Source organism: Corythoichthys intestinalis, chromosome 9 (genome assembly GCF_030265065.1).
Source record: "Corythoichthys intestinalis isolate RoL2023-P3 chromosome 9, ASM3026506v1, whole genome shotgun sequence".
Lineage (NCBI taxonomy): Eukaryota > Metazoa > Chordata > Actinopteri > Syngnathiformes > Syngnathidae > Corythoichthys > Corythoichthys intestinalis.
In genome coordinates, this window is record NC_080403.1 from 37,886,094 (window position 1) to 37,913,901 (window position 27,808).

At 39.5% G+C, this 27,808-nt stretch overlaps 1 protein-coding gene across 2 annotated transcripts; it reads right to left on the reverse strand.

Annotated features, from left to right (window-relative positions):
• Nucleotides 1–220: 220 nt before the first annotated feature.
• Nucleotides 221–27,808, reverse strand: ube2r2 (ubiquitin-conjugating enzyme E2R 2). 2 transcript variants are annotated; one of them, XR_009064448.1, is made up of 7 exons: nt 27,216–27,808; nt 25,455–25,644; nt 15,881–15,967; nt 15,663–15,760; nt 8,398–8,532; nt 4,653–5,106; nt 221–4,159 (listed from the first exon to the last, which is right to left on the reverse strand). XR_009064448.1 is itself a non-coding variant. In XM_057846521.1 (6 exons), exons 2-6 carry the CDS (start codon nt 25,629–25,631, stop codon nt 4,821–4,823), a joined length of 783 nt encoding a protein of 260 aa, XP_057702504.1. In that variant the 5' UTR covers nt 25,632–25,644; nt 27,216–27,808; the 3' UTR covers nt 221–4,820. The 2 variants fall into 2 exon arrangements, 1 of the variants encoding a protein (XP_057702504.1); XM_057846521.1 differs by having other exon boundaries at nt 221–5,106.

Sequence of the window (27,808 nt, forward strand, 5' to 3'; positions counted from 1 at the left end):
CCAATGTAGTTACCCCAGTCAAAAATTGTATCCCCTGGGCGGAGCCATATGGAGGTACATTTGTGTCTTTATTATTCAATTAAAAATGTTGCGTCAATCAAAATATATATTTTCAACCCCAAAAAAAGTCTCTTCAATCAAACAAATGTGTTTGAATGCAAAAATAAATTAGAAACTCAAAAAAAAAAAACTAAAAAAAAAGAAATGCATGTGAAAGCCATTTTTCTTTTTTCAAGTCAAGTTTATTTTGATTGAAGCACTTTTTTTGATTGAAGTAATGTTGATTTGTGCCACATTTTGGCTAGGACATTTTTGTCTTTATTATTCAAGCAAAAAATAGTTGCTTCAAAAAAAATATTTTCAAAAAGAAAAATCACTTCAATCAAAAAAAGAAAACTTTCAGTCATATAAAAGTTTTTGAATGCGAAAAAATATTTGAGATTGAAAAATTAGCATTTGAAAACTTAATTTTTCATTGAAAAAGTTGCCTTTGATTGAAGAAATCCTTTTTGTGTTTAGGCCATAATCCGGGTAGGACATTTGTGTGTAAATCATTCAATCCCCCAAAAAAGAATCAAATCAATCAAAGAAAATGAATCCTTTGAAAAATAAAATTCCCTCCCCTAATTTTTTTTTTTGGGGGGGGGGGGGATTATATGCAAAGCAAATGACCGTCTAAGTTGCTAGCCACATGATCTTTTAGAATAATAATTTTGACCCATTATAAAAACATTTTTTTGTTCATTTCATTCATTTTTGTTGCAGTTTTATTGCTTTACAACTTATATATATATATATATATATATATATACATAGGAAAGAATTACATGCAATGACACTTTTCAGCTACCAGGGGGGCCTGCCCCCCCTCCCTTAAAATCCGCTTATGCCCTAAAATGCCACAAAATCAACAGGAAATGCCTGAAACGGCCCAAAATTACCTCAGTGCCTAGCATTGGCTGCCACTGACGGCTATAGAAGTGGGAGGGGTCCGTTTGAGGAGGGAGTGGTTCATTTGCTCCCACCCTCCAACTTCAAATGAATTAGACGTCTACTAGTGAACTTACAGCAGAAGGATGAAGATAGCTTGTTTATCAGTTGTTTTGTAGAATATCCTTGAATGACTTTCTGACCAATGTCTCGATAATCGTATCTCCATATCGTGAGATCATCGTTACTGTGAGCTTTGTATCGCAAATCGTGAGGTAACCAACAGGTTACCACCCCTACTACCTAACCGGTCAAAAACACTGATCTTTGAAAGCTAACATTCACACAAAGCCAGTAAAATTTTATTTCGAGGGCTGCACTGGAACCCACCACTGAATGCAGCTTTTGTTGATGTTGGGTAGAGCTGATATTTCATACTTCGCATGAACACAGATTCTAGGAATTCAGTGTTTTTATCACTGGTTGTGGTTGCACATCTTGACTCTTCGTCAAGAATAAATCTTGTTTCAAGAAACTTGCAATAGATTGAAGTATCTTTTGGACGCGCGTGATGTTAATACAGTACATCTTTTTAAATTGCCGCTGAAAGGCAGTCGGTGATAGAAAAACTTTAGGCGGCAATTTTGCAACTCTATTCCAATTTATATTGGTGGCCAGGGGCAAGGGAATGTGCTCACAAAATTGCAAAGCTGAAGCTGTCACTTGCTGTATTGCATCTCTGCTTTTTGTAGATGATATAGTTCTGCTGGCTTCATCAGTCCGCTAACTTCAACTGTCACTAGAGCGGTTTGCAGCCAAGTGGCAAGCGGTCGGGATGAGAATTAGCTCCTCCAAATCTCAGACCAGGGTCCTCAGTCGGGAAACGGAGGAATACCCTCTCTGGGTCAAGTGGAGGAGTTTTAGTATCTTGGAGTCTTGTCACAAGTGAGAAAAATAGGAATAGGAGATTGACTGGCGGATTGCTGTGGACTCTGCATCGGTCCATTGTATTGGAACAGAGAGCTGAGCCAAAGCTATTTACCAGTCAATCTACATTCCTAGCCCTTAATATGGTCACGAGCCGTGGGTCGCGACCAAAAGAACAAGATCCCGGATACAAGTAGCCGAAAGGAGTTTCTTCCGTAGGATGTCCAGGCGCTCCCATATGACATTAGGCAGTGGTCTCCAAACATTCCACACAGGTCAGCAATGGGTGCAGGATTTCACTCCATGAAAACAAGACCACAGCCATAGACTTCATAATTACTATATTGGCCCGAATATAAGACGGTGTTTTTTTGCATTGAAATAAGACTGAAAAAGTGGGGGTCGTCTTATATTCGCGGACTAGACATTATACCCATTCACGACGCTAGATGGCGCCAGATATCATTGAAGCGATGTTCTGTCATGACAGATCTCAGCTACGCTCGTTTAAACAGTTTGCATTACTTTATTGCAATGTTTTTCCTTATTCAGATTTGATTCAAGACTACAGTTACAGTTAGACTTCACTTTGATGGTTAATGCAGTTATTGCAATTCTGTTGTTTTATCACAATAGATTGGTTTATTTACATTTCAAAAACCGGAAGCCATTCATTTACAAATGTGATTGCCCTTTAGTTTACATACTTAAATGTTAAGATATTAAGATTTGAACGAGGCAAAATAACATGCTTTTTCTCTCAAATATGTTGTTCTAATCATTTGTTTCAGATGTACTGTAATTATTTTCTGTACAAAAATTAATTTGGTGTTCAAAAAGTCTTTTTTCAAACTTGAGTCCTGAAAAAGAGGGGGTCGTCTTATAATCAGGGCCGTCTTATATTCAGGCCAATATGGTATATTGACGGGTCACATTCAACAGGCACTGCACCACGCCTTCAAGTAGGGGGCCATCCCACACTGCTTCAGTTATTCGCAGTTGGTCGCAGTGACACATGCAGCGATCCAACGCCGGATTTAGGTTGAAAAAGTACGAAAGCTGTACCGAATACAAACAGGAAGGATTGTCTCAGGAGTGATTTGTTCAAGGATTCAAGGTAATTATTGTATTTTTCGAGCCATGCATGCATTTTGAAACGTGAAAAATCTATGGGAGAAATTAGCCGCTACGGAATTGGTGTCACAGTTCGCAATATTTACATAAAATAACTGCTAACTGGACGTTTTTTTTCCTTTAAACCAAGAATCGAGACTGTTTCATGTCCATATCCACTAAGAATTTAGGGATTTAGGCATTTATTCTCTAGAATTTTTAACGGAAAAAGCTCTTTGTTTACATAAGGCCGCCGCTACATTTCCTTACTGACTAGCATCACAGTTCGCAATATTTACGTGAAATAAACGCTAACTGCACGTTTTTTTGCTTTTAACCAAGAATCGAGTGTTTTACATCCATATCTATAAATAATTCAGGGATTTAAGCATTTATTCATAACTATTTTCAACTGAAAAAGCTCTGTTTACATAAGGCCTCCGCTACATTTCCTTACTGACTAGCATCATAGTTCACAATATTTACTTAAAATAAATGCTAACTGCATTGGGTTTTTTTTGTGCTTTTAACCAAGAATCGAGATTGTTTTACGTCCATATCTATAAAGAATTCAGGGATTTAAGCATTTATTCACAACAATTTTCAACAGAAATAGCTCTTTGTCTGTGATTACACTCGGTCAGCTTTGACGGCAACGACAACAATGTAGGCCCCCTATTAATCGGCCCCGCGTCCCGTCAATACATTATGAAGTCTATGCCACACACTTCCACCAATCTGGTGTTTGCCAAGTCATCCAATCAGTTGATTGCAGTCAGGTGCTTCTTGTTTTAGCAGAAACCTTAATGCTCAAACTATCTGTGCTCGATTGGTATGAACAAAAACCAGGACCCACAGCGGCCCTTGAGGACCGGTTTGGAGACCCCGAACATAAGGTGAGAAGCTCAGTCATCCGGTGGAGGCTCGGGGTAGAGCTGCTGCTCCTCTATATTAAAGAGAAGCCAGATGAGGTGGCTCGGGCATATGATTAGGATGCCTTCCCTGGTGAGGTGTTCCGAGCACGTCCCACTGGGAGGAAGCCGCGGGATCGACCCAGGACACGCTGGGGAGACTGACTCCCGGCTAGCCTAGGGAACGCTTGGGATCCTCCTGGAAGAGCGGAATGAAGTGGCTGGGAAGAGGGAAGTCTGGGCTTCCCTGCTGAAGCTGCTTCCTACCTAGACCCGACCTCAGACAAGGAGAAAATGGATTGATGGAAGCTGTAACATCTGTTTGAATGATACTGAAGGAAATCTGAAGAAAGTGGATGCCGATTTTTGGGAGACTCTATAGAAACAGCTTATTAAAATATCTTTGACAGTTGGTCTTAACTAAGTTATACGGTCTTATTTTAAGGGCAGAATCTTTGTTATTGTATTAAAGCCCAGTGTGAGGATGTGTACTTAATAAAGTGGTCATTGAGGGCTCATAAGGGCAACTATGCTGCTTCTGTAGAGTGAATTTTTTAAATGTCCTTTCACATTTTACGGATTAATGTTTAGAACGATGGATACTTTATCACGCCCAAAAACATGATAAAATGAAAAACGGCAAAACATAAAAACAACTTGGGCAGGCATTCAACGCTGAATCCTTTCTGTATTATATCTGTACCGGACTAAGTGCAAGCTGTAATTAAGGCAAATGGTGACTTGACAACAAACTTTTAAGTGTAAACTTACCTAAAAGTAGTAGGGGGAGACTTTATTGGACTAATTGTTTAATAAATGATGAAAAGTTTTTGGCAGTAGACTCTTGACCCCACTGTGTACACACATGCACACACACACAAAATGAAGCAGAGGGGAAGGTGGGGGGTGTTTGGCAAGGAACAGTAATAATCCAGACCATCATGACTCTTCGTTGCCAGAGTCATCCTGGTTGTCATAACATCTGTTGGTCGTCCCGCCATCCTCTGTAGCACCGACAGCTCCGGCTTCGCCTATGGACTCCATCTCACTCTCTTCGTCATCCTCTTCATCCTCCTCCATGTCGTCGTCATAAATGTCATCGTAGAGAAGGTCTGAGCTACTGTCCTGTGAGGGGACCCTTGTCTGGACACAATATTCCGCCAGCGTGGTCGGCACCTTGACGCCATCGCGCTCAGCATCCGCAGCTGTGGACATCACCTGTTTTCTGTAAAACAATGGAAATAAAGTCACTCTTATGTTATCTGTGTTTATATTCTAAGTTCTGACATAGGTTCGTAGGTGATTAAATTCCTATTTCCTTGTAATTGTACGTTGAGGAACACCGTCCTTACAGTTCAACTATTTTATCACGCACTTGTACACATTGAGGTGAACCTTGCCCAATATTTTCAGGTGATGACTGAGCAATTCAGGGTAGCTTGCTTTATATGCATTCATGACTCCCAACTGTTCCTAATTAATCCGTTCACTTGTGGTATGTTCCAAACAGGTGTTTGATAAGCATTCATCAACTTTCTCAGCCCTTTTTGTACAATTAGGCTCGAGCGTATGACGTGGCACTCACGAGGTTTCCGCCGCTATCGCCATTTTGGAAGCAGAAGTTCGGTGTCAGAACCCCGGGAAACAAAAACAGTGAGGCATTTCAACACAGGTCGCTCTTTAAAAATGGTTGGAAATTATTGTGCGGTAAAGAATTGCAACAACCGATCGAATAGAAAGAAGAATGTACAGCTCGACGGAACCCCATTGAGTTTCTTCCGGATCCCTACATGGAGAAAAGGCGAGGGAAAGGTCATATATGAACTTACCAAATGTCGAAGAATGGCATGGGTGGCCTCGATCAGAAGGAAGGGCATAACGTTTGATTCTCCAGTTACACACAGAGTTTGCTCTATGCACTTCCACTCCAGTAAGTTAATTTCGTTTGTTTACGCAAATTTCGGTAATTTTATGCCCTAAATCGGCCTGTTGTTAGCTATAGCTACAGCTAAACAACTAGCATGCATACATGTGCATTGTCTTCATAAGACATAATTCCTGTCGTTGCTAAATGAAAAAGCTGTAATATGTTGACGTGGGCAAAGAATTTGTACACAGGCTACATTTTCTGCAACAAAAAAATTGTACATCCGTGGTCACAGACTAATGTAATTTGTTACTTGTTATTTTCCCTCCAAAATGTCATTTGACTCGTTACAGGAGTGCTGTCAGCATTGCTGCAGAGATTGAAGAGGTGGGGGGGTCAGCCTGTTAGTGCTCAGACCATACGCTGCACTCTACATCAAATTGGTGTGCATGGCTGTCACCCCAGGAGGAAGCCTCTTCTGAAGACGGTACACAAGAAAGCCGGCAAACAGTTTGCTGAAGACATGTCAACAAAGCACATGGATTACTGGAACCATGTTCTATGGTCTGATTAGACGAAGATTAATCTGTTTGGTTCCGATGGTCTCAAGCATGTGTGGCGACTACCATGTGAGGAGTACAAAGATAAGTGTGTCAAGCCTACAGTCAAGCATGGTGGTGGGAATAAACCCGCCCCCCCACCTCTTCAATCTCTGCAGCAATGCTGACAGCACTCCTGTAACGAGTCACATGACATTTTGGAGGGAAAATGATAAGCAGTACTCAATTTGGACATTTAGGGATGTACGTAGTTCCCATGCAGTGTACTCACTTTTTTTGCCAGGGGTTTAGATATTAATGGCTATATTTTGAGTTATTTTGAGAGGAAAATAAATTAACTCTATTACATAAGCTGCACACAGACTACTTTTTAATTGTGCCGAAGTGTCATTTTTTTCAGTGTTGTCCAGTGAAAAGATATACTTAAATATCTGCAGAAATGATACACTTTATGCCAATGAAACAGTTAGGATTTTACGATGGCAGTAATGACACAGAATAAAGCAACCACATACAGGAAAAATACGTAGCTGTGGCCATTTAACCCTCATAGTATAGGCTACAGTCATGGATTATACTTTTTGGTGAATGCTGAGCTGATCCATTTTAAAAGCTATCAGAGAGGTCACACACAACAAAAAAACTGACATACTGATTGCTAGGTGCAGTACGTGCCAAAAGCACTGCTTCTGCATCAACTCATTAAGTTCAGTCGCTTTGACAACGTTAGAGCTGCTGTCGGTGTTTTTGGCGACTACACGTCCCACGCAGAGAGCATTTGTTTTTCGGTTTTCTGCCAAAATGTCCTACATTGGCGATACGTCCAACAGGTGGTTGCCGTTTCACAATTACTTAAATGCTAACGTTAGCACACCGGTTGATAGCAAACATGCTTCTGTTCGTTTTTCCTGATAGTCATGTGACTTCAAACTTAAGCACATGGGCTGAACTTTCTTAAAGGGGAATGAGCATAGCCGAACAACACATAGTCATAATGAGCTGAAAAGACTAAAGTTTTCGAGTCATTAAAAAAACAAATTCACCAACATGGTCAGAATTACGTCAGTCATCGTGGAACATCTCGGTAACGGTAAATTTTCGGTAAAACGCCCGGCTCTAATTTGTACAGCCCACACGGGATCTAATTGCCATCAACGTGGCCTGCGAACCAGAATATGTCTGAGACCCCTGATCTGAAGGACTATCTAAATCAGACATGTCCAAAGTCCAGCCCGGGGGCCAAATGCGGCCCGTGGTCAAATTACATCCGGCCCCCAGCCTCTGTCATAAAATCAATAACGTCTGGCCCGCACACAGACTTAACAAATTGGTCAGCACTACTGCTACCAGCATATGAAGTATCTTACACACTAAATGTTGTTCCTCATTTACCCACTAAAAGGCAGCAGCACTCTAAGCAACATTATTCCGTGTGACCCTTTACTCCCAATTTTCTAAAATGGCGACAATCAACAAAAAAAAAAAAGAAAGTTGACTGTGACGGCAGACGCTTCAAGGATAGGTGGAAATTGGACTATTTCTTCACTAAAATGCCTCATTTGCAAAGGGACAGTCGCTGTTTTTAAAGAGTTCAATGTGAGGTGATATCACCAAACAAGACACGCTGACATGTACGACAAGATTACAGGAACGATACGTAGCAAGAAATTTAAGCAACTTGAAGCTAGTTCAATTTTACAGCAGCAGTATTTCGCAAGAGCCAGAGAGCCGAAAGAAAACGCCACAAAGGGTAGTTGCGAGATTGTTGAAATTATTAATTAAAAAAAATAATAAAGCAAATGTGACACACAGAATGGTTTGCTAAAATTTGCTTAACTATATTGTTCTACGTAAAGGACGTCAGCAAAGGTTGCCCCCCCCACATTTTTACCACACCAAATCTGGCCCCCTTTGCAAAAGGTTTGGACACCCCTGATCTAAATCATCTGGAGATAGATTATCTGAATTTAAGCAAGTAGGATCATTCAGCATCAATTCGTCACAACAGATCTTGCAATTTATATTACGCTAGATTATAGTTCCATAATGTGTCGGAACGTTTGGATCATATACACTCGTGCTACTTTACCTGATAATCTCTGCATATTCTTTGTCCTTGCCTTTGCTGTCCCTCCATCTGCGAAACATGACTGAAGCATCCACATTCGCAGGGGAAAAAGTGTTTGGCTCATTGAGTAGAGAGATGACGCTGAGCAGGATGGTCCTATTAAAAGAAAAACAAGCAAATATAAGCATGCGAAACATAGTTCGATTCTGGCTTCCAATGGATCCTTGCCAGAGGGTGTCCTAGCATGGATGGTGCCCAGGGTGCCCCCCCCAATGACCAAAAGACAGTATTGGATGAAAAGTTTGTACATAATATTTATGATTAATTTAAATAAAGAAACTTTATATTAGACAATATGTGAAAGGATATTCACATTTCACATCACAACCGCACACACTGAAAAGCACAACAAAGGAATAACATTACTGAATATACAGTGGAGTAGTGCTGCAACAATTAATTGATTAACTCGAGTATTCGATTAGAAAAAAAATATTCGAATTAAATTTTGCTGCTTCGAGTATTCGTTTAATTAAAGTGGCGTTGTAATGGTTTATTTTGAAAGTGTTTGCATTGAGTTTTATTGATTTGGGTGGATACACTGCCCTCTAGTCTGCCTCATTTCACATGGCTGAATCCCGCTGCTCCATGTTAAGACCAACATAAGACAAGTTTTTGTTTGCGCTAAAAAAAATTTTAATGCATTCGTAATTTTGCTATAGGTATAGGTATATTTAGCCGTTTTTTTGTGGGAATATGTGTCTGAACCATTTGTTAAGAGCATTGTAAAAAAAAAAAAAGAAAAAAGTTTTATAGCATTTATAGCATTTAAGATAACAGACTTTTGCTATGTAATTTAGCCGATTGTTCTTTTGTTGTACATAGATCCTTATTTATCTATTTATTTATTTATTTTTATATCGTTTGAGGCTCAGCTCAGGTATTTTAATTTTTCATGTTCCTCATCCGATTACTCGATTATTCGAACTAACTAGTTCACCGATTACTCGACTACTAAAATAATCGATAGCTGCAGCCCCACAGTGGAGCAAATAAGTATTTAGTCAACCACCAATTGTGCAAGTTCTCCTACTTGAAAAGATTAGCGAGGCCTGTAATTGTCAACATGGGTAAACCTCAGCCATGAGAGACAGAAAAAAACAGAAAATCACATTGTTTAATTTTTAAAGAATTTATTTCCAAATTGGAGTGGAAGTATCACCTCCAAACAAGCAAGATTTCTGGCTGTCAAAGAGGTCTAACTACTTCTAACGAGGTTTAACGAGGTCTAATGAGGCTCCACTTGTTATCTGTATTAATGGCACCTGTTTTAACTCATTATCGGTATAAAAGACACCTGTCCACAATCTCAGTCAGTCACACTCCAAACTCCACTATGGCCAAGACCAAAGAGCTGTCGAAGGACACCAGAGACAAAATTGTAGACCTGCACCAGGCTGGGAAGACTGAATCTGCAATAGGTAAAACGCTTGGTGTAAAGAAATCAACTGTGGGAGCAATTATTAGAAAACGGAAGACATACAAAACCACTGATAATCTCCCTCGAACTGGGGCTCCATGCAAGATCTCACCCTGTGGCATCAAACTGATAACAAGAACGATGAGCAAAAATCCCAGAACCACACAGGTGGACCTAGTGAATGACCTACAGAGACCTGGGACCACAGTAACAAAGGCTACTATCAGTAACACAATGCGCCGCCAGGGACTCAAATCCTGTACTGCTAGACGTGTCCCCCTGCTGAAGCCAGTACACGTCCATGCCCGTCTGCGGTTTGCGAGAGAGCATTTGGATGATCCAGAAGAGGACTGGGAGAATGTGTTAGGCAGATGGAACCAAAATTGAACTTTTTGGTAAAAACACAGGTTCTCGTGTTTGGAGGAGAAAGAATACTGAATTGCATCCGAAGAACACCATACCCACTGTGAAGCATGGGAGTGGAAACATCATGCTTTGGGGGCTGTTGTTCTGCAAAGGGACCAGGACGACTGATCTGTGTAAAGGAAATAATGAATGGGGCCATGTATTGAGAGATTTTGAATGAAAATCTCCTTCCATCAGCAAGAGCATTAAAGGTGAGACATGGCAGGGTATTTCAGTAGGACAATGATCCCAAAACACAGCCAGGGCAACAAAGGAGTGGTTTCAGAAGAAGCATTTCAAGGTCCTGGAGTGGCCTAGCCAGTCTCTAGATCTCAACCCCATAGAAAATCTGAGGAGGGAGTTGAAAGTCTGTGACAGCCCCAAAACATCACTGCTCTAGAGGAGATCTGCATGGAGGAATGGGCCAAAATACCAGCAACAGTGTGTGAAATGCTTGTGAAGAGTTACAGAAAACGTTTGGCCTCCGTTATTGCCAACAAAGGGTACATAACAAAGTATTGAGATGAACTTTTGGTATTGACCAAATACTTATTTTCCACCATGATTTGCAAATAAGTTCTTTAAAAATCAAACAACGTGATTTTCTAGGGGTTTTTTCCACATTCTGTCTCTCATGGTTGAGGTTGAGGTTTACCCATGTTGACAATTACAGCCCTCTCTTAATATTTTCAAGTGGGAGAACTTGCACAATTAGTGGTTGACTAAACACTTATTTGCCCCACTGGAAATAAACGATAAAAAGTCAGCTAATATCAACAAATCTTTCGTATATTCCAAACTAAAACCTATCCTTTGTAACATTTCTTGCCGCAAATTTGTCAAGTTTATCTTCAACCAAGTTCCTGATTTATGTTCATTGACAGTCCATGAAATATTAAACCTTTTCTTTATAGGCCAGTCAATGTGTCCTTTGGTAAACTGTGACCACTTTACCACATGTCTATTCTTCAACAATGGGACTTTGCGAGGACTTCCTGCTGGTAGATTGGCTTTACATAGACATCGTCTGATTGGCACAACACACACAGTCAAGTTTAGATCTCTGATCGTCTTGGAGCTGATCATTGTCTGGGCCATAGGCAATGTCACTTTACTTAATCCTTAAATATGGGCCCCCCTGTTAAACGCATTTTCACCCCACAGAATTGAAACCCTCCTTAATGGCGTACTGTACGCATGCTATTTTTAGACCGTGACGCCGCATCGTAAAGCGGAAGTAAAGCAAGAGTGGGACATTATCCTCGCATAAAAACAATGTTAATTCTGCTACTCTTCTCCGGTAACCTTTCTAAAACAAACATGCCGATCCCACATTGCTTTTTTGGAACATGTAGAAATGACTCTAGACATATGAAGGATGTTTTCTACATACCTTTCCCGAAACCAAAAACTCGGAGGAAAAAAAGTGAAGAATGAATCAACTTGCACAGACTTTTAACGGCAGTTCGGTGAATCCATTCACATTTCGAATGCAGTAAACATTTTGTTGGGTTGGCATGGTCTTTCAGAGGACAAAGAGGTAAGCCATTTTAATATTTTTAACTTATTTTTTTAGCGTGACGTAGACATGTGCCGGTTACCTGTTTCACGGTTTACCGTGGTGTGAAAACGTCGTGGTTTCAAAACCACTAAAATTTTCCGTCATCCCTTAGTACGGTATTCGCTATTTTTCATGTGCCAAAATGCAGCCGAAGTGGCTTGGTGCGGCACCGCTCAACCCCTTCCCGTTTGTTGCCGTGAGTGTCACTAAACAGCCAGCAAACCTAAAAACTAATCCTCCAAACACAAGGCGTACTTTTCATCAATTTATTGAGCTCTCAAATCGTGGTGAAATATACAAATAAATACATTTAAAACGCTGTACAAGTGTATTTTTCCACGTGTGATTAGGTTCAACAGGATAGCAGTAGCTCCATTAAAAAGTTCGCCAAAAACAAAACACACATTTTCCTTTCAAATTCAATATACAAACTAACTAAAACTTACAAAGACGAATGTTAGCCTAGGCTAAACTGGGAGAGCAGCTTCTTTTATGTCTCACAGCCGCTGAGTGAGAGAAAAGCTTGAATGCAGAGGGGAAAGAAAAAGAATCGCGTCAAAGATCGCTAATTGACAGATCACTCCTCACTTTTTTTTTTCTTTTTTTTTTTTTAGATGAAACCTTTCCTCAACAATATTTAAATTTAAACTAATTTAAAAAACTTATACATTTTAACTAACTTATTAACTTATGAATTCTTTGTTCTTTTTAACACAAAGGCATGGCATCATGTAGACTGGAGTTGACACAGTGGCTGAAAATGGCGAAACTTCACTTGAGCTTCCCCCCTCAAAAAAAAGTCATACAGTATATATTTTTAATTTTATTTAGAAGTGTTTTTACTTTTTATAGCAATTATTTTGTTCTTACTCTAATATTGAGCAACTTGAGCTGTGGCTGTGGGTATAGTCTGTTCTATTTATTTTAATTTTATATAATATTTGTTATTTTTTGTTAATTTAATTATTTTCACATTATATTCATGTTCCAATTTGCAAATATGTTTTGAAAAAATCCTGTTCAATGGATTATTTATTTATTTATTTTTTAAACCCATACATCTCAAAATTTTGGAGCTATAATTGCAATACCGTGATACCGTGAAACCGCGGTATTTTTGCTCACGGTTATCGTACCGTGAAAATCTCATACCGGCACATGCCTAGCGTGACGTTGTGCCGTGCTGCTTCTGTCTGACAATGAATGACCTGAAAAGAATTAAAATGGTATCTGACTGCCAGTTCCCTTTTCTGTTGTAAAAAAAAAAAAAATACAACAACTTTAATAAAGGGGAAGTGTAAATAAATTATAGAATTAAGATTTGTTATCAATGAAAAAATTTAAAGTGTTCTTTGGCTGTCACCGAGTAGCATTTGCGATCGCTACACAAAACTAACTAAATTACCCCCAAGAACGGTCAGACACGTAGGACAACCAGAAGATATAATATATAAGAAAGACAGGGCTGGTGGTAAAGGATAGCTTGTTGAAACAGGAGAATGTCATTGTCAGTCGCGTCGATAAAAAAGGTAAGGCTATGCTTAGGTCGGCTCGCTTTTTTCGTCTTTTTCAGCCTTCGACACTCAAGCCATCTCTTTAACTGAACTTTTTTATGTTCTTCCACATATTTGCCAGTGAATTTGGCACCAGGGACATCATTTTTGGAGAGAATTGGTAGGTTTACCTCTGTAAACATCTCCTTCGTACACGATTTCTATTCATTTCCTATTAGGGACAAACGGTGGCATGTCCCCCCTTAGCAACAGTTGCTAATGTCATGAATATTAATGAGCGGATGTCACGTGTTTCTTGCGGTACGCCATTGAACTCAGCAGTACTATTTTTTTTAACACACCCCCTTCAGTTAATGAGTCAGTTTCACAGGATCAGCAGCATGCACGTCATGCGTGTCGTCTGTTGGTTTTCCACACCTTTCCTATACCCTCCAGCAACTTACTTGTGGTCTAAAAGTTGAAATTTATTCCTCTTTCATCTTACTACTGCTATTATTCTGAACACAGCCGTAAATGTAGCTAGTATCTCAGTTAGTTATTTTTGACTTTCCCTTTATGAGCCCCCCCTCACCTCCATTTCAATTGGACAGGTTATAGGTCACATTAATGGAGGAAAAGGTTTTTAAACAACTTATTCTAATATTTATTTTTTTCCAACATAAGCCTGTCGCAATATGCAATAATTCCATTTATCGCGCAATAAATGAACATTTGACGGTAATTTTTCTGCTGCGATTTATCGCCTCGCGTGCACGTGCGTGCGCGCGCGGCAGACATGCTGTTAAAAGTTCGGATTCCTCGTTACCAACTGCGCAAAATGCATCTTCGTTCCAGGTCCGGCAAAAACTAGCGCCGGAGCCAATCGTTCCCATTATATCCTATTGTTCAACGTATACCGGCCGCGTCAGTGCTCTGGAGTGACTGTGGACCATCTACGGCGCGCCGGTGTTGTTGACGTGTGGGCGCTCCCGTCAGGAGTGACATTTCACGCGGGGTGGCTATATTTCGGCACAACGCCGGATATTTACAACGAAGTCCGCCTAAACATTGTTACCGACTTGGCTGCTACGAACAACCTCCCTTTGACAACGAACAGCTGAATGAAATTAAGAGTGCTGTGCTTCAAACTCGTCCTGTTTATGAAAGTCGATTGTCATATGCTGGTGTTGTGTAGTGATGAGCAGACATGACTTCAGCGGCGCTTGCTAACTTTTTAAATGCGCGCACACACTAGATATCATGAAATGGCAAACTAGATGTGCTACGTCCCATGCCATTGGCTACGTGAGCCCAGAGTGATTATGGGACATGTAGTCCATATACAACATCGATGACTTCTAAACTGTCATGACTGAATGGAAGTTAGGCCAAATCAATCCATACCAGTGACTATAGATAATGTTCCAAATATTGTTAATTCAGTACGTGACACAGATGGATTCGGACCACAAATTGCTCATGTAGTAAACCTAGCTGCTAAGAGAGCTGTAGCAATCAACAGTGTGCCCTGCTGGAACAAAAAATATAATTGTTATTTTTTTTTTACAGAGCATTAAATGTATTGAATAGGATCGAAAATCGTGTCCCCCGTATCAAAAATCGTACTGAACCGTGACTTAACTGTATCGTTGCATCCCTATGGAACACCATTGCAGAAGCTGTGACTAGAAAAGTTTTCATTTGCCTAAATACTTAAGTTATTAAGTGCAATTTTTTTTTTTTTTTTTTTTTTAAACACATTTTATTTATTCTGTGTTTCTGTGCGGTATCAATATTGTTGTTTTTTTACTTAAGAGGCATTGTCTATTGTTTTTAGTTGTGATTTCTTAAAAAGAAGTTTTGAATTTAAGAGTAAATATTTATCGCGTTTAAATGGGTGTACCTGATCTATTAATATATACTGTATTCTCACTGCGTTATTGTAAATTGGTTGAAAAAAAAAATTGAGAGGGCGCAATAATATCGCATATCGCAATAATTTATGAGAATAATTATCGTACACTACAATGTTATCGCGACAGGCCTACTTGAACATGGCATCTCAACAGGGAAGTGTAGACATTTCATCCACTATTTATATATACGCGAGAAAGAGAGAGCGATCAAGAGAGACAGACAGAAACCCCAACCAAACTAGTTGCAGGCGTTGTGACTACTAAAAATTCGGTAGTGCCCGAGCCCTGTAACGTTTCTGTGTACTGTAGTACTGCATCACTCCTAACACAGACCTATTGTGTTTGCAACTTATTTATGAAACTGTCTTTTAACCCTACTTAAGCATCATAGACATAAAAAGGCTCCAACGAAACAAGAAAAATGTCTTCACCTGACATTTTGGGTTGGATTCCATCTTTCTGAGGGCAGCTCCCCACTTTGTGGATCATCAACTGGAGGGTGCAGGATGGAGATGCACACGTCGCCGTTCTGAGGGAAAACGTCACATTACACATATGTGAGAGCACAGGCGTCATTTGAAGACACATTTGGCAAGTATACTTATAGCAATGTGAATACCATAAACACATGAAAACATAATAATGATACCTCATAGATGTTGGGGTGCCACATTTTGGTGATGAAACGGAAGGTTGGTGGCAAATACGGATAGTCCACTGGAAACTTGATGTGAGCCTGAAAGAGAGAACACACATTCATGTCCTCTTGAATCTACTATACAGCTCAGAATTTTTTCTGTAATCATGTGCTGCTACTGTATATGTCAAAAACAACATTCCATGCATTTTTACCCACAATCAGAGCTCTGTAAACGTAAATGCTGGAATGCCAGGGCAGGGCACCTCACTTTTACAACCAATTAAATGAAAAGCAATTGTTTCTGTCTGAAAAGTATTTTAGTGAAAAAGTTGGTGTAATGACCACAGCAGTAGTACTGGTGGTCACCATTTTTTTTTTTTTTTTAAATCTGAATATACTAGTATTTTACACATGACATAACCGGAAGAATATGAAAAACTGCCAGCATTGCAGTGGGATTGTGGGAAACAAAAATGTACCAAGTAAAATTAAAGCAAAATACTGCAAGTGCCACAACAAAAACTGCAAAGCAAAAACCATGTCCAGAAACTTGTATCATTTAGCATTTACCCAACATGTTGCATATGCTGGGTTTTCATGTCAAAGCAAAGTGTGCCCTTAAGCTAAGAACTTGAATTCTGACCAGTGGCGTCGTTATTTTAGGGGGGAAATATTGTTAAGCCCCCCTAAATAATTTGGTGATGTTTTCTTAAAAAACATTACTATGAAGATGGCAGAATATTAATTAAAATCAATAATCATGTAACCTGTCATTTTCAACTTAAATATGATCATAAATACTTCCTGGAATAAGGTACAGAGCCCCTTCAGTGTATTGCTATCCAATCCATTCCACTTCTTCATATAGAGAACGCCCACATCGCTGAAAACCCAGTCCGCGTTTTCCCTTTGGCGTAGCTAGCAGTCAGTACTACCGACCCCCCACCCCCACCCCCCAGCAGTCTGTCTCTGCGCACATCTTTTACGGTTGTTGTTTTGCGGTAAAATGTTACATCCCAGCTCTAAAATAACGCTGCTACTTAGCTTCTGCTAGCTAGTTAGCCTGAAATGCATTGTGAAAGTCCTAGTAGAGTTAAGTGTGCACTCTTATTACCACTATTTTTGGGGTGACTTCCTTCTGGAGCATCAGCTGTGTTTCTCACTTTAGGCAGATGAATACAGGAGCTGAGCTCATTCACGTACGATTATCACTTGTGCATTGTCATAATAATACACTAATAATAATAATAATCACTCCACCACCTTTATTGACCTGTAACAGTCAGAGCAGAGGAGCAATGAGGGTGACGGGGAGAGAGACCTCTATTTAAAAGGTGAGTAGGAGAGTAATGATTAGAAAGTCGAGAAAGCCAAGATGATGATTATACTGGACTGTCTCAGAAAATTAGAATACACAATATTCTAATTTTTTGAGACAGTCCTGTGTATATATACAGGACTGTCTCAGGAAATTAGAATACACAATATTCTAATTTCCTTAGACAGTCAGGAAATTAGAATATTGTGTATTCTAATTTCCTGAGACAGTCCTGTATATATACACAGGACTGTCTCAAAAAATTAGAATATTGTGTATTCTAATTTTCTGAGACAGTCCAGTATATAGCATACATACCAACCACCCCGCCCCCCCCCCCCCCCACACACACACACACACACAGACACACCCCTACACACACATGTACAGTACAGTCCAAAAGTTTGGACACAACTTCTCATTAGTGTGTTTTCTTTATTTTCACGACTATTTACATTGTAAATTCTTACTGAAGGTAATAAAACTATGAATGAACATGTGTGGCATTATGTACTTTGCAAAAAGAGGTGAAATAACTAAAACATATAATATTCTAGTATCTTGAAAGTAGCCAACCTTTACTCTGATTACTTTTTCGCACACTCTTGCCATTCTCTAGACCTTCTCACCAAAAATGGTTTTTGACTTCACAGGTATGCCTTTTCAGGGTTAATTAGTGGAATTTATTGCCTTCATTTGTGTTGCATTGAATGAGGTGTGTTCAAACTTTTGGCCTTTACTGTATGTATGTTTGTATGTATGTATGTTATGTTTGTATATATGTTTGTGTGCATGCGTGTGTGTAAGGCAAATTAGCCTGACACAGACATTACTTAAATTCAAGTAATAAGTAGTATTTTTCAGTGTTCAAAATTACAGCCATTTTTTGTTATATCTGTGAGTGTGTGTGTGTGTAATATATGTGATTTACAAATATTTTGGAACAAACAATTACTGTGTTGTGAGTGAAAGTCATGGCATTAGCCTCTATGATTAAATGTATGTATATACAGTATATACTAGTATATAAATTAGCAGTCAATGTTAGCTGTTTGTAAAGTTTTGTGTTTGTACGCTACTTTCACTTAAATCCTGTGTAACTCCTGGGGGCTAAGCCCCCCCAACCCCCCACCCGTTTTTGAAATCTAGTGACGCCCCCGATTCTGATCCAAGGGCTATAATGTGTATGGATTCCAAAACAATAACAGTTAAAATTTCAACATGTTGCTAATCGTTGGTAGTCGAAAACCTCTTGAACAGTAAATACAATTTTGGAGAGTGAAACAAAAGCTAAGAATAGACTAAAATGCTTGTGGGATCGTGAAAATCTGCAGAGTTATTGCTTTTGCAGGAAAAAGTTGCAAGTCAGAACTTTGCAGTATTCAACAAACCATGAAAATTTCTACCCTTGCTGACTTTTTTACGCAAAAAGTAATGGTGGCTCTGATGCAGCAATATTGTCATAATCTCGCTAGGGACAGTCCACCTTAGCCACCTCATTACTCGATTATGAATCAGGGTGCTAAAATTCAATTAACACAATTATGAACGCAATGTTTTTGCCCATTTACTATTTTTTGCCCACTTCACATTGTGACTACTTCACATTTTAAGCAAAGTACATTTGTCAGTATCCCTTTAATAAAGTAAACAAATGATTTGATTTGATTTTATGATGATTCACATCTATACATTTCATACAGTGTAGTACTAGGTTGTGCCCTAGACTTGCTTTTAGTAAACAATTGGAAAAAGAGATTTGAATGTAAATATCAATTACTGTACATTGAAACCAAAGCATTCCTTTTGCATTGACAAGTCAGTACTCCTGCAGTAGCTAAGAATACTGTTACTACTCTCCTGAAGAGCTGGCACAAACCTGTTATGACAAGAACAAGCACTCGGCACCTGGTTAAAAGAAGTTAAAAATGAGGCCGTGTTTAATCTTGTGCTGTTAGCACAGGCAAACCTGCCATGAGTGAGCTAAACACCTTGATTTTTTTCTAATTTAATAGACACTTTTGACTCATAAAGATGATAAACCCTAATATTGTTACTGTCACTATGCTTTATTTTGTTAGACTATTTTCATAAGGACTTTTTGGGGCTCTGTCTGTGAAATTAGAAGTCATTGAAAGAATTGTATTGTTATGATATGATTGAGGATTAAAAACAGTGACAAGAGTTGATGACTTTCACTCTGTTGAAACATTATTATTATCTACTGAAAAATTCCAGCGGCCAAACAGTATCACCGTTGTGGCCCAATCTTGAATTTTAACTCGTCGGCTACTGGGTTATAATGTAGGGCCAAGATCCAGAGCCACCTTCACATGAAGTACTGTACCGCCTCATCTACCCTGACTTCACTATCAGTTGACGGACCACAGGGCTCGAGGCCGATCCGTAGGGGGCCTATTTTCAAAAACTTAAAATTAAAATATTTTCAAAACCAAAGCCACTACCGACCTAAAACCAAAACAGGCACCTCCCTTAGGCATATGAGTCTCCATGAGCAGCGGCATTGAAAAATTCAAAGTCGTTCCATCATAAAACCCTGATTATTTTTTTATATAAGTATAACAAAACTTAAAATGGCTATAATATTCTAAGATTTTATGCTAGATGCACACAAAAAAAAATCACCAAATGCAGAGAAAAGCGCCTATGTTTTTAGGATCAATAGCAATATTTAACATATCATCAAGTTATTGCCAGAATTAACAACTTTTTTTTTTTTTTTTTTTTTTTACAAAATCCAACATGGCTGCCGTCACAAAACAAAGAGCTTTTTAAGTTGAAAATCTTGTAAATAAAAGCTTAAACTGCGCAATTTTCATAAATATGAACGTCAAACAGTCTAGATTCTTCATTCAAAGCAAAAAAAAAAAAAAAAGGACAGTTATCGTTTATTTTATGTAAATTTTTCAAGCCAAAGTTACGGTATTGTGTAATGCAACATGGAGGACGTCAGTCACGTCACAAAACAAACATTGTAAGTAAATGCTTAAATCGCGCAATTTCAATAGATATAAACGTAAAACAGCCTAGATTCTTGGTTCAAAGCAAAAAACGGGCAGTTATTGTTCATTTTACGTGAACATTTCAAGCCAAAGTTACGGTATTTGTAATCCTACATGACGGCCGTCACAAAACAAAAAGCTTTTTAAGTTGAAAATTCTTGTCAATGAGTGCTTAAAATCACGCAGTTTCTCTAGATATGAATGTAAAACAGGCTCAATTCTTGGTTAAAAGCAAAACACGGGCAGTTATCGTTCATTTTATGTAAATATTTCAAGCTAAAGCATGGTGCTATTAAATATAATAAATACCTTGAATCCTCGACCAAATCACTCTTGAGATACTCCTGCCTGCTTGCAAGCACTAAAACCTTCGTCCTGTTTCCACCTAAATCTGGCGAACGCAGCGTGTTTGAGTTTATCACAGTGAAAGCCAACTCAACATTCTGCCTGGGTCGGCCCCCTACGGGAAGGCGTGGCGAAATGCTTGTGGGAGCTGCCTTGTCAACTGATGGTGAAGTCTATGGATCAGGGTTTACGCCAGTCATTAAGAAGCATTTAAAGTCATGCGATGGATTATGTCAAAATTCAGGCCTTTAAGGGCATTAAACTAAATGTTGGGGGCATTAAAAATTAGTTAAGCTTGAAAGTTAACTTTTTTTACATAATTAATTCATCTGTATCTAATTTTGATTATACGTGTGAGTGTGGGCGCAGAGGTGATAAACCAAGTTAGTTTCGCCACTGACTGCTTCTTATACATATTCTATGCAAATTTTTACTCACTCATTGTAATCAAATTTATTTTTATGGCCCTCTCATTTTTCGGGATGAGTTTCTCAGCTTTGCGCCCAGGAATTGCTCTAATTTACCGGTAGCAACTGTAGTTGCTAGGTTTAGGGCTGAATGTAATACCCATCGACAGGGGCGGACTGGGACTAAAAAGCAGCCCTGGACTTTGACTCAGCCCAGCCCACAAGAATCGCTTTACGAAAGGAAACACAGAACCCCTAGGGGGGTCCGGGAGCATGTCCCCCCGGGGAGAATTTTTTTTTTTTTTACATTTTATTGTAAAATGCATCAATTTCGTGCACTTACAGAGAAAAATTAAGAAAATGTGTCTAGACTGTGACTGTCTGACTTGGGGCGCTCAAAGTACTGCAAGTCTGAACTGGAGTTGGATTCATTTTCTGTACTAGCTCTATGATCAACCTGAATAAACAAATTAAAGAATTTATTTTTCAAAGCAAGTTTTAGGTATCCAATTGATTATAATATATCTCTATATATCTCTGTCTATAAAATGACTTCATTGTTTATGCCATAATTCAGTGGTCTCCAAACTATTCCACATAGGGCTGCGGCGGGCACAGGATTTCATTCTATTTCATTCTAACAAAACAAGACAACACCTCTGCACCGATCTGGTGTCTTACAAGTGGAATCAGTTGATTGCAGTCAGGTGCTGCTTGTTTTAGCAGAAACGTCATTGGTTAAACTGTCTGTACTCGATCGGTTGAAACAAAACCCAGGCCCCACAGCGGCCATTGAGGACCGGTTTGGAGACCCCTGCCATACAAATAATCAATTTCAATGAAAATACAATAAACATTTCAAGACAAATCCTGTATACATAACCTTCATTGGAAAGTATTAACCAGACAACAAAACGATATATAAATGATTAAAAATATATTGTATATCATATCAGTTTAACTACCTAAACTTTAAAGTAAAACTATTCATTTTATTAATATTTTGTTATATTTCTTCTGAATTAATATTGCTATGCTGCGTGTGCATACATTGTTTTACGGCTAAAATATTTTTTCTTAAGAGTGGGATAGTAGGACGAGCATACTGTAACTTGACACGATTGCAAACGGGTACATCGATTAGCTGGCACTAACCCTTTAATTGTCATTTATTTCATTTAAAATGTAGCTACCTGGTGGATAACAATTGCCAGTATACCGAGCAAGTAACCCTCTTCATCCCAATTTACTTGCCCTGCGCTTGTCTGGGGAACTTCCTCCAGCTTACTTCCCTCTTCTTTTCTCTCTCCCTGCACCGGCTGCACGTCAGAGCGGCTGCCGCTCCCTCTCACCATTGCCGGGAGCTGGGCTGTTGTTATCCGACGTGGCCGTTGCAGCCAGACTGCTGCTTGCGAAAATATTTGTCGACTTATGACATTTTAATGCTTCACTCTCCAGTTTAATTTTTTTCTCCCTAACCTTCTCCGCGCCATCCTGCTCTTTTCTGTTTTTTGCCACCACCATCCATATTGTGCATTAACGCTCGTCGCTATTTTGCTTCCACAAGGAAGGAACCAATGAAGGCTACTCTGTGCTTTCTTCGTTCCTAGTCTATCAGATTGGCAGTCAACAGCCAGGCGCATTGCTGCCACCTGTCGGATTGGATGTGAACTGTAGATAATCAGAGGATAGAGGGGATAAAAACAGTGATGTATAATGAATGGCGGCCGCCGGCCGTCCACGGCACCGGCCGTTCTGTGATCCTCCAGAACCCACAGATTACCAGTCCGCCCCTGCCCATCGATGGGCTGCTAGTGTTCTTCTGCTAGCTGTCCTCCATACATACACAGCCTTCCTGAGCCTTGTGTTCTCACGAAACTGAAGTTGCATCAAGCTGTTATTACGTTTAAGTTGCATTTGTATTTTCAAAGATGAAAAATATTCATTGCTTACAATTTGTGTGTATGAAACTATCGGCAGTTGGGCATGGGTATTAAATTAGATTGAAGTGGCATTAAAAAGCATTAAATGAAATTTGCTGATACCTGTAGAAACCCTGATGATAGCCATTCTTGCACTCCTCTCTGATAGTCAATCCATCCCGGACTAGTTTAACACAGTCAAACATTTCACTGAGACATGCAGAGCTGCTCAGCTTGACATCAATGTAAATAAAACAAAAGAAATATGGTTCAACCCGCCCTCACCCAAACATCATAGACTCACATGCAGTTGACACAGTAGACGTTTTCAAGTACCTGGGTGTAACCTTGGAAAATAAACTTGCCTTAGAACAACACACCACAGCCATTCAAAAAAGGCAACATTTTTGTTGTCAGCCGTCCATAAACCCAAAGGACTATACTAGACATGTCCAATGTACGGCCCGGGGGCCAAATGCGTCCCGTGATCAAATTTCATCCGGCCCCCCGCCCTTGTCATAAAATCAATAACGTCTGGCCCGCACACAGACTTAATAAATCAGTCAGCAGTACTGCTACCAGCATATGAAGTAGCTTACACACTAAATGCTGCTCCTCATATACCCACCAAAAGGCAGACGCACTCTAAGCAGCATTAGCTAACCCTTTACTTCCAATTTTCTAAAATGGCGACAACAAAAAAAAAAGAAAGTTGACTGCGATGGCCGACGCTTCAAGGATAGGTGGAAATTGGACTATTTCTTCACTAAAGTACGCAACAACTGTGTCTGCCTCATTTGCAAAGAGACAGTCACTGTTTTTAAAGAGGTCAATGTGACGCGACATTACCAAACAAGACACGCTGACATGTACGACAAGATTACAGGGAAGATACTCAGCAAGAAATTGAAGCAATTTGAAGCTACGGTAGTTTAATTTCACAGCAGCAGTTATTTCGCAAAGGGCCGAGAGTCGAAAGAGAACGCCACAAAGGCTAGTTGCGAGATTGTTGAAATTATTAATTAAAAATAATAATAAAGCAAATGTGACGCACAGAATGGCTTGCTAAAATTTGCTTAAATATATTATTCTACGTAAAGGACGTCAGCCAAGGTCGGCCCCCCACATTTTTACCACACCAAATCTGGCCCCCTTTGCAAAAAGTTTGGACACCCCTGGACTATACATAGCACCCCATCTCCTGTTATTATTGTATCAATGGTTCAACCCATTCTCCTGCACTTTTCCGCATGTTACTTCACTATGCTTTCTGTCACCTATCGGCTACCGGACGAAACTTACAAGCATTAAAAATACAACAGCCAATATCACTGGTCTACCAACACCTAACCCATCTGACTCAAATAACAGGTCCATCATTCGATTGGCAAACACTTTAAGTCCAGGATACCACTCACCCACTACACCAACACATAAACTAATTCCCTCAGGGTGAAGGTACAGAACTAGAAGATTCAGGAGGGCCTGGCTCGGGAAAAGCTTGATCCCTGCAGCTATAGGTGCACTATACAGCAGGCCCCGCTGACCAATCCCACCCTCAATGCCACTATATTCATTATGTAAATGTCATTAGAGGTGGGAATCTTTGGGCACCTAACGATTCGATTACGATTCAGAGGCTCCGATTCGATTATAAATCGATTATTGATGCCCCCCCCCCCCCCTCGTTTTTAATTTTTTGTACATTAGTTCCAAAATTTTTCAAAAATCCTCTCAGGCTAAACCAAACTACTATTTCAGTATCAAGTTAAAAACAGTAAATAAAATACTCAAGTCCCCATTCTGTATCAGCAGCTCTAAACTACAGTCAATTAATTTAATGTTGTGAATCAACCGTTAAAGTTGTTAAAATTGCTCACGTTATTCCATAATTTCCCTTCTGTCTACTTTCGACATATGAAAGTTTTATAACTGTTTCATCATTTAAAGATAGATTCAACTCAAGGTTTTGACGAATTAGGGTTTTTTAGATAAAAAGTAATTAAGTTCGCAACAACAGAGCCTTCTAGAGAAGTCTACTGCTTTAAGATGGGGCCTGTTTACTAACGCGGGAAAGCGTCATTTTGCATCTAGCTCTTTGTACATGTTCTAACGCGGCCGTCATCTGTCATTTCACATCTAGTTCTAGCTATATGTGATATCTACTATAGCCGTATGTTGTCGTATGTTTGTAGCAACTAGCAACTGGGCACTGTTTGTAGCGGCTGACGGCTGGAGTCAGGTATTATTGTTTTTTTTAATCTAGCGACATGAGTTGAACATGATATTTACTCTCGGTCCGCTCCTCATTGCGTCCCGAAGACCGCGCTGACTGTGTTTTATTTCCGCTTTACCTGGTATAATTCAATAATCGGAATTTGGATGTTTGTGAATGGTTCTCGAATCTTCCACGGCTGAATCGCGAATAATCTAAGAATCGGAAATTTCGCACGCCTCTAAATGTGTCATTTTTGTTTTTGATGTCAAGTGTTTTTGTTGTTGTTGTCCTTCTTATTTTGTACATCCTGTGAAAATGAATCAAAATCAATCAATCAAATGCCTCCTTACCTTAAAGTACCCTCCCTCATACAGGGTGTTTGGGGGCCCAAAAATGGCTACTTCCCAGTTGTAGAGATCAGACTCCTGAACCAGAGTGATGCGGAATCCTTCCACCGGCTGCTCCTGTAAGGACTTCAACTCCATCATCAGGGCCTTCTGAGAACTAGGGGTTGCCTGATGGGCCATGTTGATCCCACCGCTGTCACCAGAGGCCAGAGAGGACAGCATGCAGATGACAGAAACATTAGACCTAATGTTATGGCTATCTGACATTTCAGAACTTGTTTTTTTTTTTTTTTTTTTTTTTTTTTACAAGTAATGGAAGTGGTTGCCAAACCCAAAGAAAAAAGAAGATGTCTAAATTGACTCAATTTGTTTGTTTTATTGTAATATAGTAGAATGTAATGTATTGTATTACTACTTGTGTACTTACAGTGGTATGAAAAAGTATCTGAACCTTTTGGAATTTCTCACATTGCTGCATAAAATCATCAAATGTGATCTGATCTTTGTCGAAATCACACAGATGAAAAAACTGCTATAACTAAAACCACCCAAACATTTATAGGTTTTCATATTTCAATGAGGATAGTATGCAAACAATGACTGGAGGGGGAAAAATAAGTAAGTGAACCATCACATTTAATATTTTGTGGCCCCCCTTTGGCAGCAATAACTTCAACCAGACGCTTCCTGTAGCTGCAGATCAGTCTGACACATTAATCAGGACTAATCTTAGCCCATTCTTTTCTACAAAACTGAAAAGAAATAGAAAATAAAATAAAAGCTGGAGCACACAAAATACTTTTAAATAGTTTCTCCTAAATATGTATTTTACCTAAATATTGTTATTATCACAATGACTCATGTCTAAGAGCAGACTGCCAACGTTGAGTAGGTTTTATTCATTTTTATTCATTTTCAAGCAACGTAAACAGACAGTCGGAGCTGCTCCACCAGCTTTTATTTTGTTACTTCCGGTCTCCAGTCATGTGAATTTGCATATTACGCTAAATATTTAGTTCCGACCGTTTCCTGATTTAACATTTAGGATATAAGTTTAAGATTTAAATTAAATATTTAGTTCTGGATTTAAACAATCAGGTCCAAAACTTCTTATTTAAAAATAAATATTTAAGTTGCTAAATAATGTTGTAAATGGGAAAAAAAAAAAGTGACTCTAAAAATTTCACACCATTTTAAACACTGTGTGGCGCTAAATGTGAGAAAATGTTGTCGTAATTTTGAGCATGTGCTGCTTTACAAACGGCGCCCCATAAAAATCAACAGGAAGTAACTGAAAAACAACAGGAAAATGACCTTAAATGGCCCAAAATGACCTCATTGCCTGGCATTGGCTGCCACTACCGGCCATAGACGTTCAATCCGTTTGAAGTGGGAGGGATGGCAGCGAATCACCCTCCCACTTCAAACGGATTGGATGTCTACAAGTGATAAACTCATTCCAATTCACAGCAGAAGGTTGTTTTTCTGTTTATTAGTTTTTTGTAGAATATGCTAGAATGATTTCCTGACCAATGTATCGATAATCGTTGTATCGCCATATTGTCAGATCATCGTTATCGTGCGCTTTGTATCGCAAATCGTATCGTATCTTGAGGTACCAAGAGGTTCCCACTCCTATTACCTATCCCAGGATCTCTTTCACTACTACCCATTGGATCATTGTTTTGAATACATTAAAAATACCTTTTAATGACATTATCATTTGATGTGGTTCTGTGGATTAAAATTTTAAAAAGTGTTTACCTGTCTTCTTGCAATGTAGTATGTGTAATCGTTTGGTCACAGCAGAAAACCGGCGAACAAAGTCATTGATCGTGCTTAATCGAAGTAAACCACAGTGACAGGAGTCGTGGATGTTCTTCTACTGCCTTATGGCTGATCCTCGTGTTGTGCTGCCGAAATTCTTTGTGTTGCCACTGTTGACAGTCTACATGGAGCGAGTTTCAATGGAAGTCACCGTCTCCCGTGGCTCATTCTTAGGCTCACAAAAGCAAAGTCGCCCTCCGTGACATTTCCCAGTGTTGCTGGTTCGGTTCGGGGAGACGCTCAGCTGATCCCTGCTTGTTTGTGTTTGTCTCTCTGCTCTCTGGCAGTCTCAACTTCTCCCCACGTCAGCTAAACCAGTTAGCGAGCAACTTCGGTCAAATGGGGCAGTTTTTTCCGCTCTCTCTCGTCCCCTCCGATAGCGGTGGTGTAAAAGGCTATCCAATGCGGGTCTACGCCGTAGAATAGACGGCAGGTGAGAGGGTTACCCTTAAGATCTATTGGGGTTTTGGTCGATTTTTATTTTCCTCTCAACGATGCTTCCGGTTACCATTGCGCGTGTCTGCGGTGCG

Excerpts from the sequence above, each read along its gene's own strand:
- ube2r2 (XM_057846521.1), bottom strand. The coding sequence starts at position 25,631 with ATGGCCCATCAGGCAACCCCTAGTTCTCAGAAGGCCCTGATGATGGAG. Across the intron at positions 15,761-15,880 it reads GGCACCCCAACATCTATGAG|AACGGCGACGTGTGCATCTC; the intron begins GTATCATTATTA and ends GTTTTCCCTCAG. Across the intron at positions 8,533-15,662 it reads AATCCAACCCAAAATGTCAG|GACCATCCTGCTCAGCGTCA; the intron begins GTGAAGACATTT and ends TTCTTTTAATAG.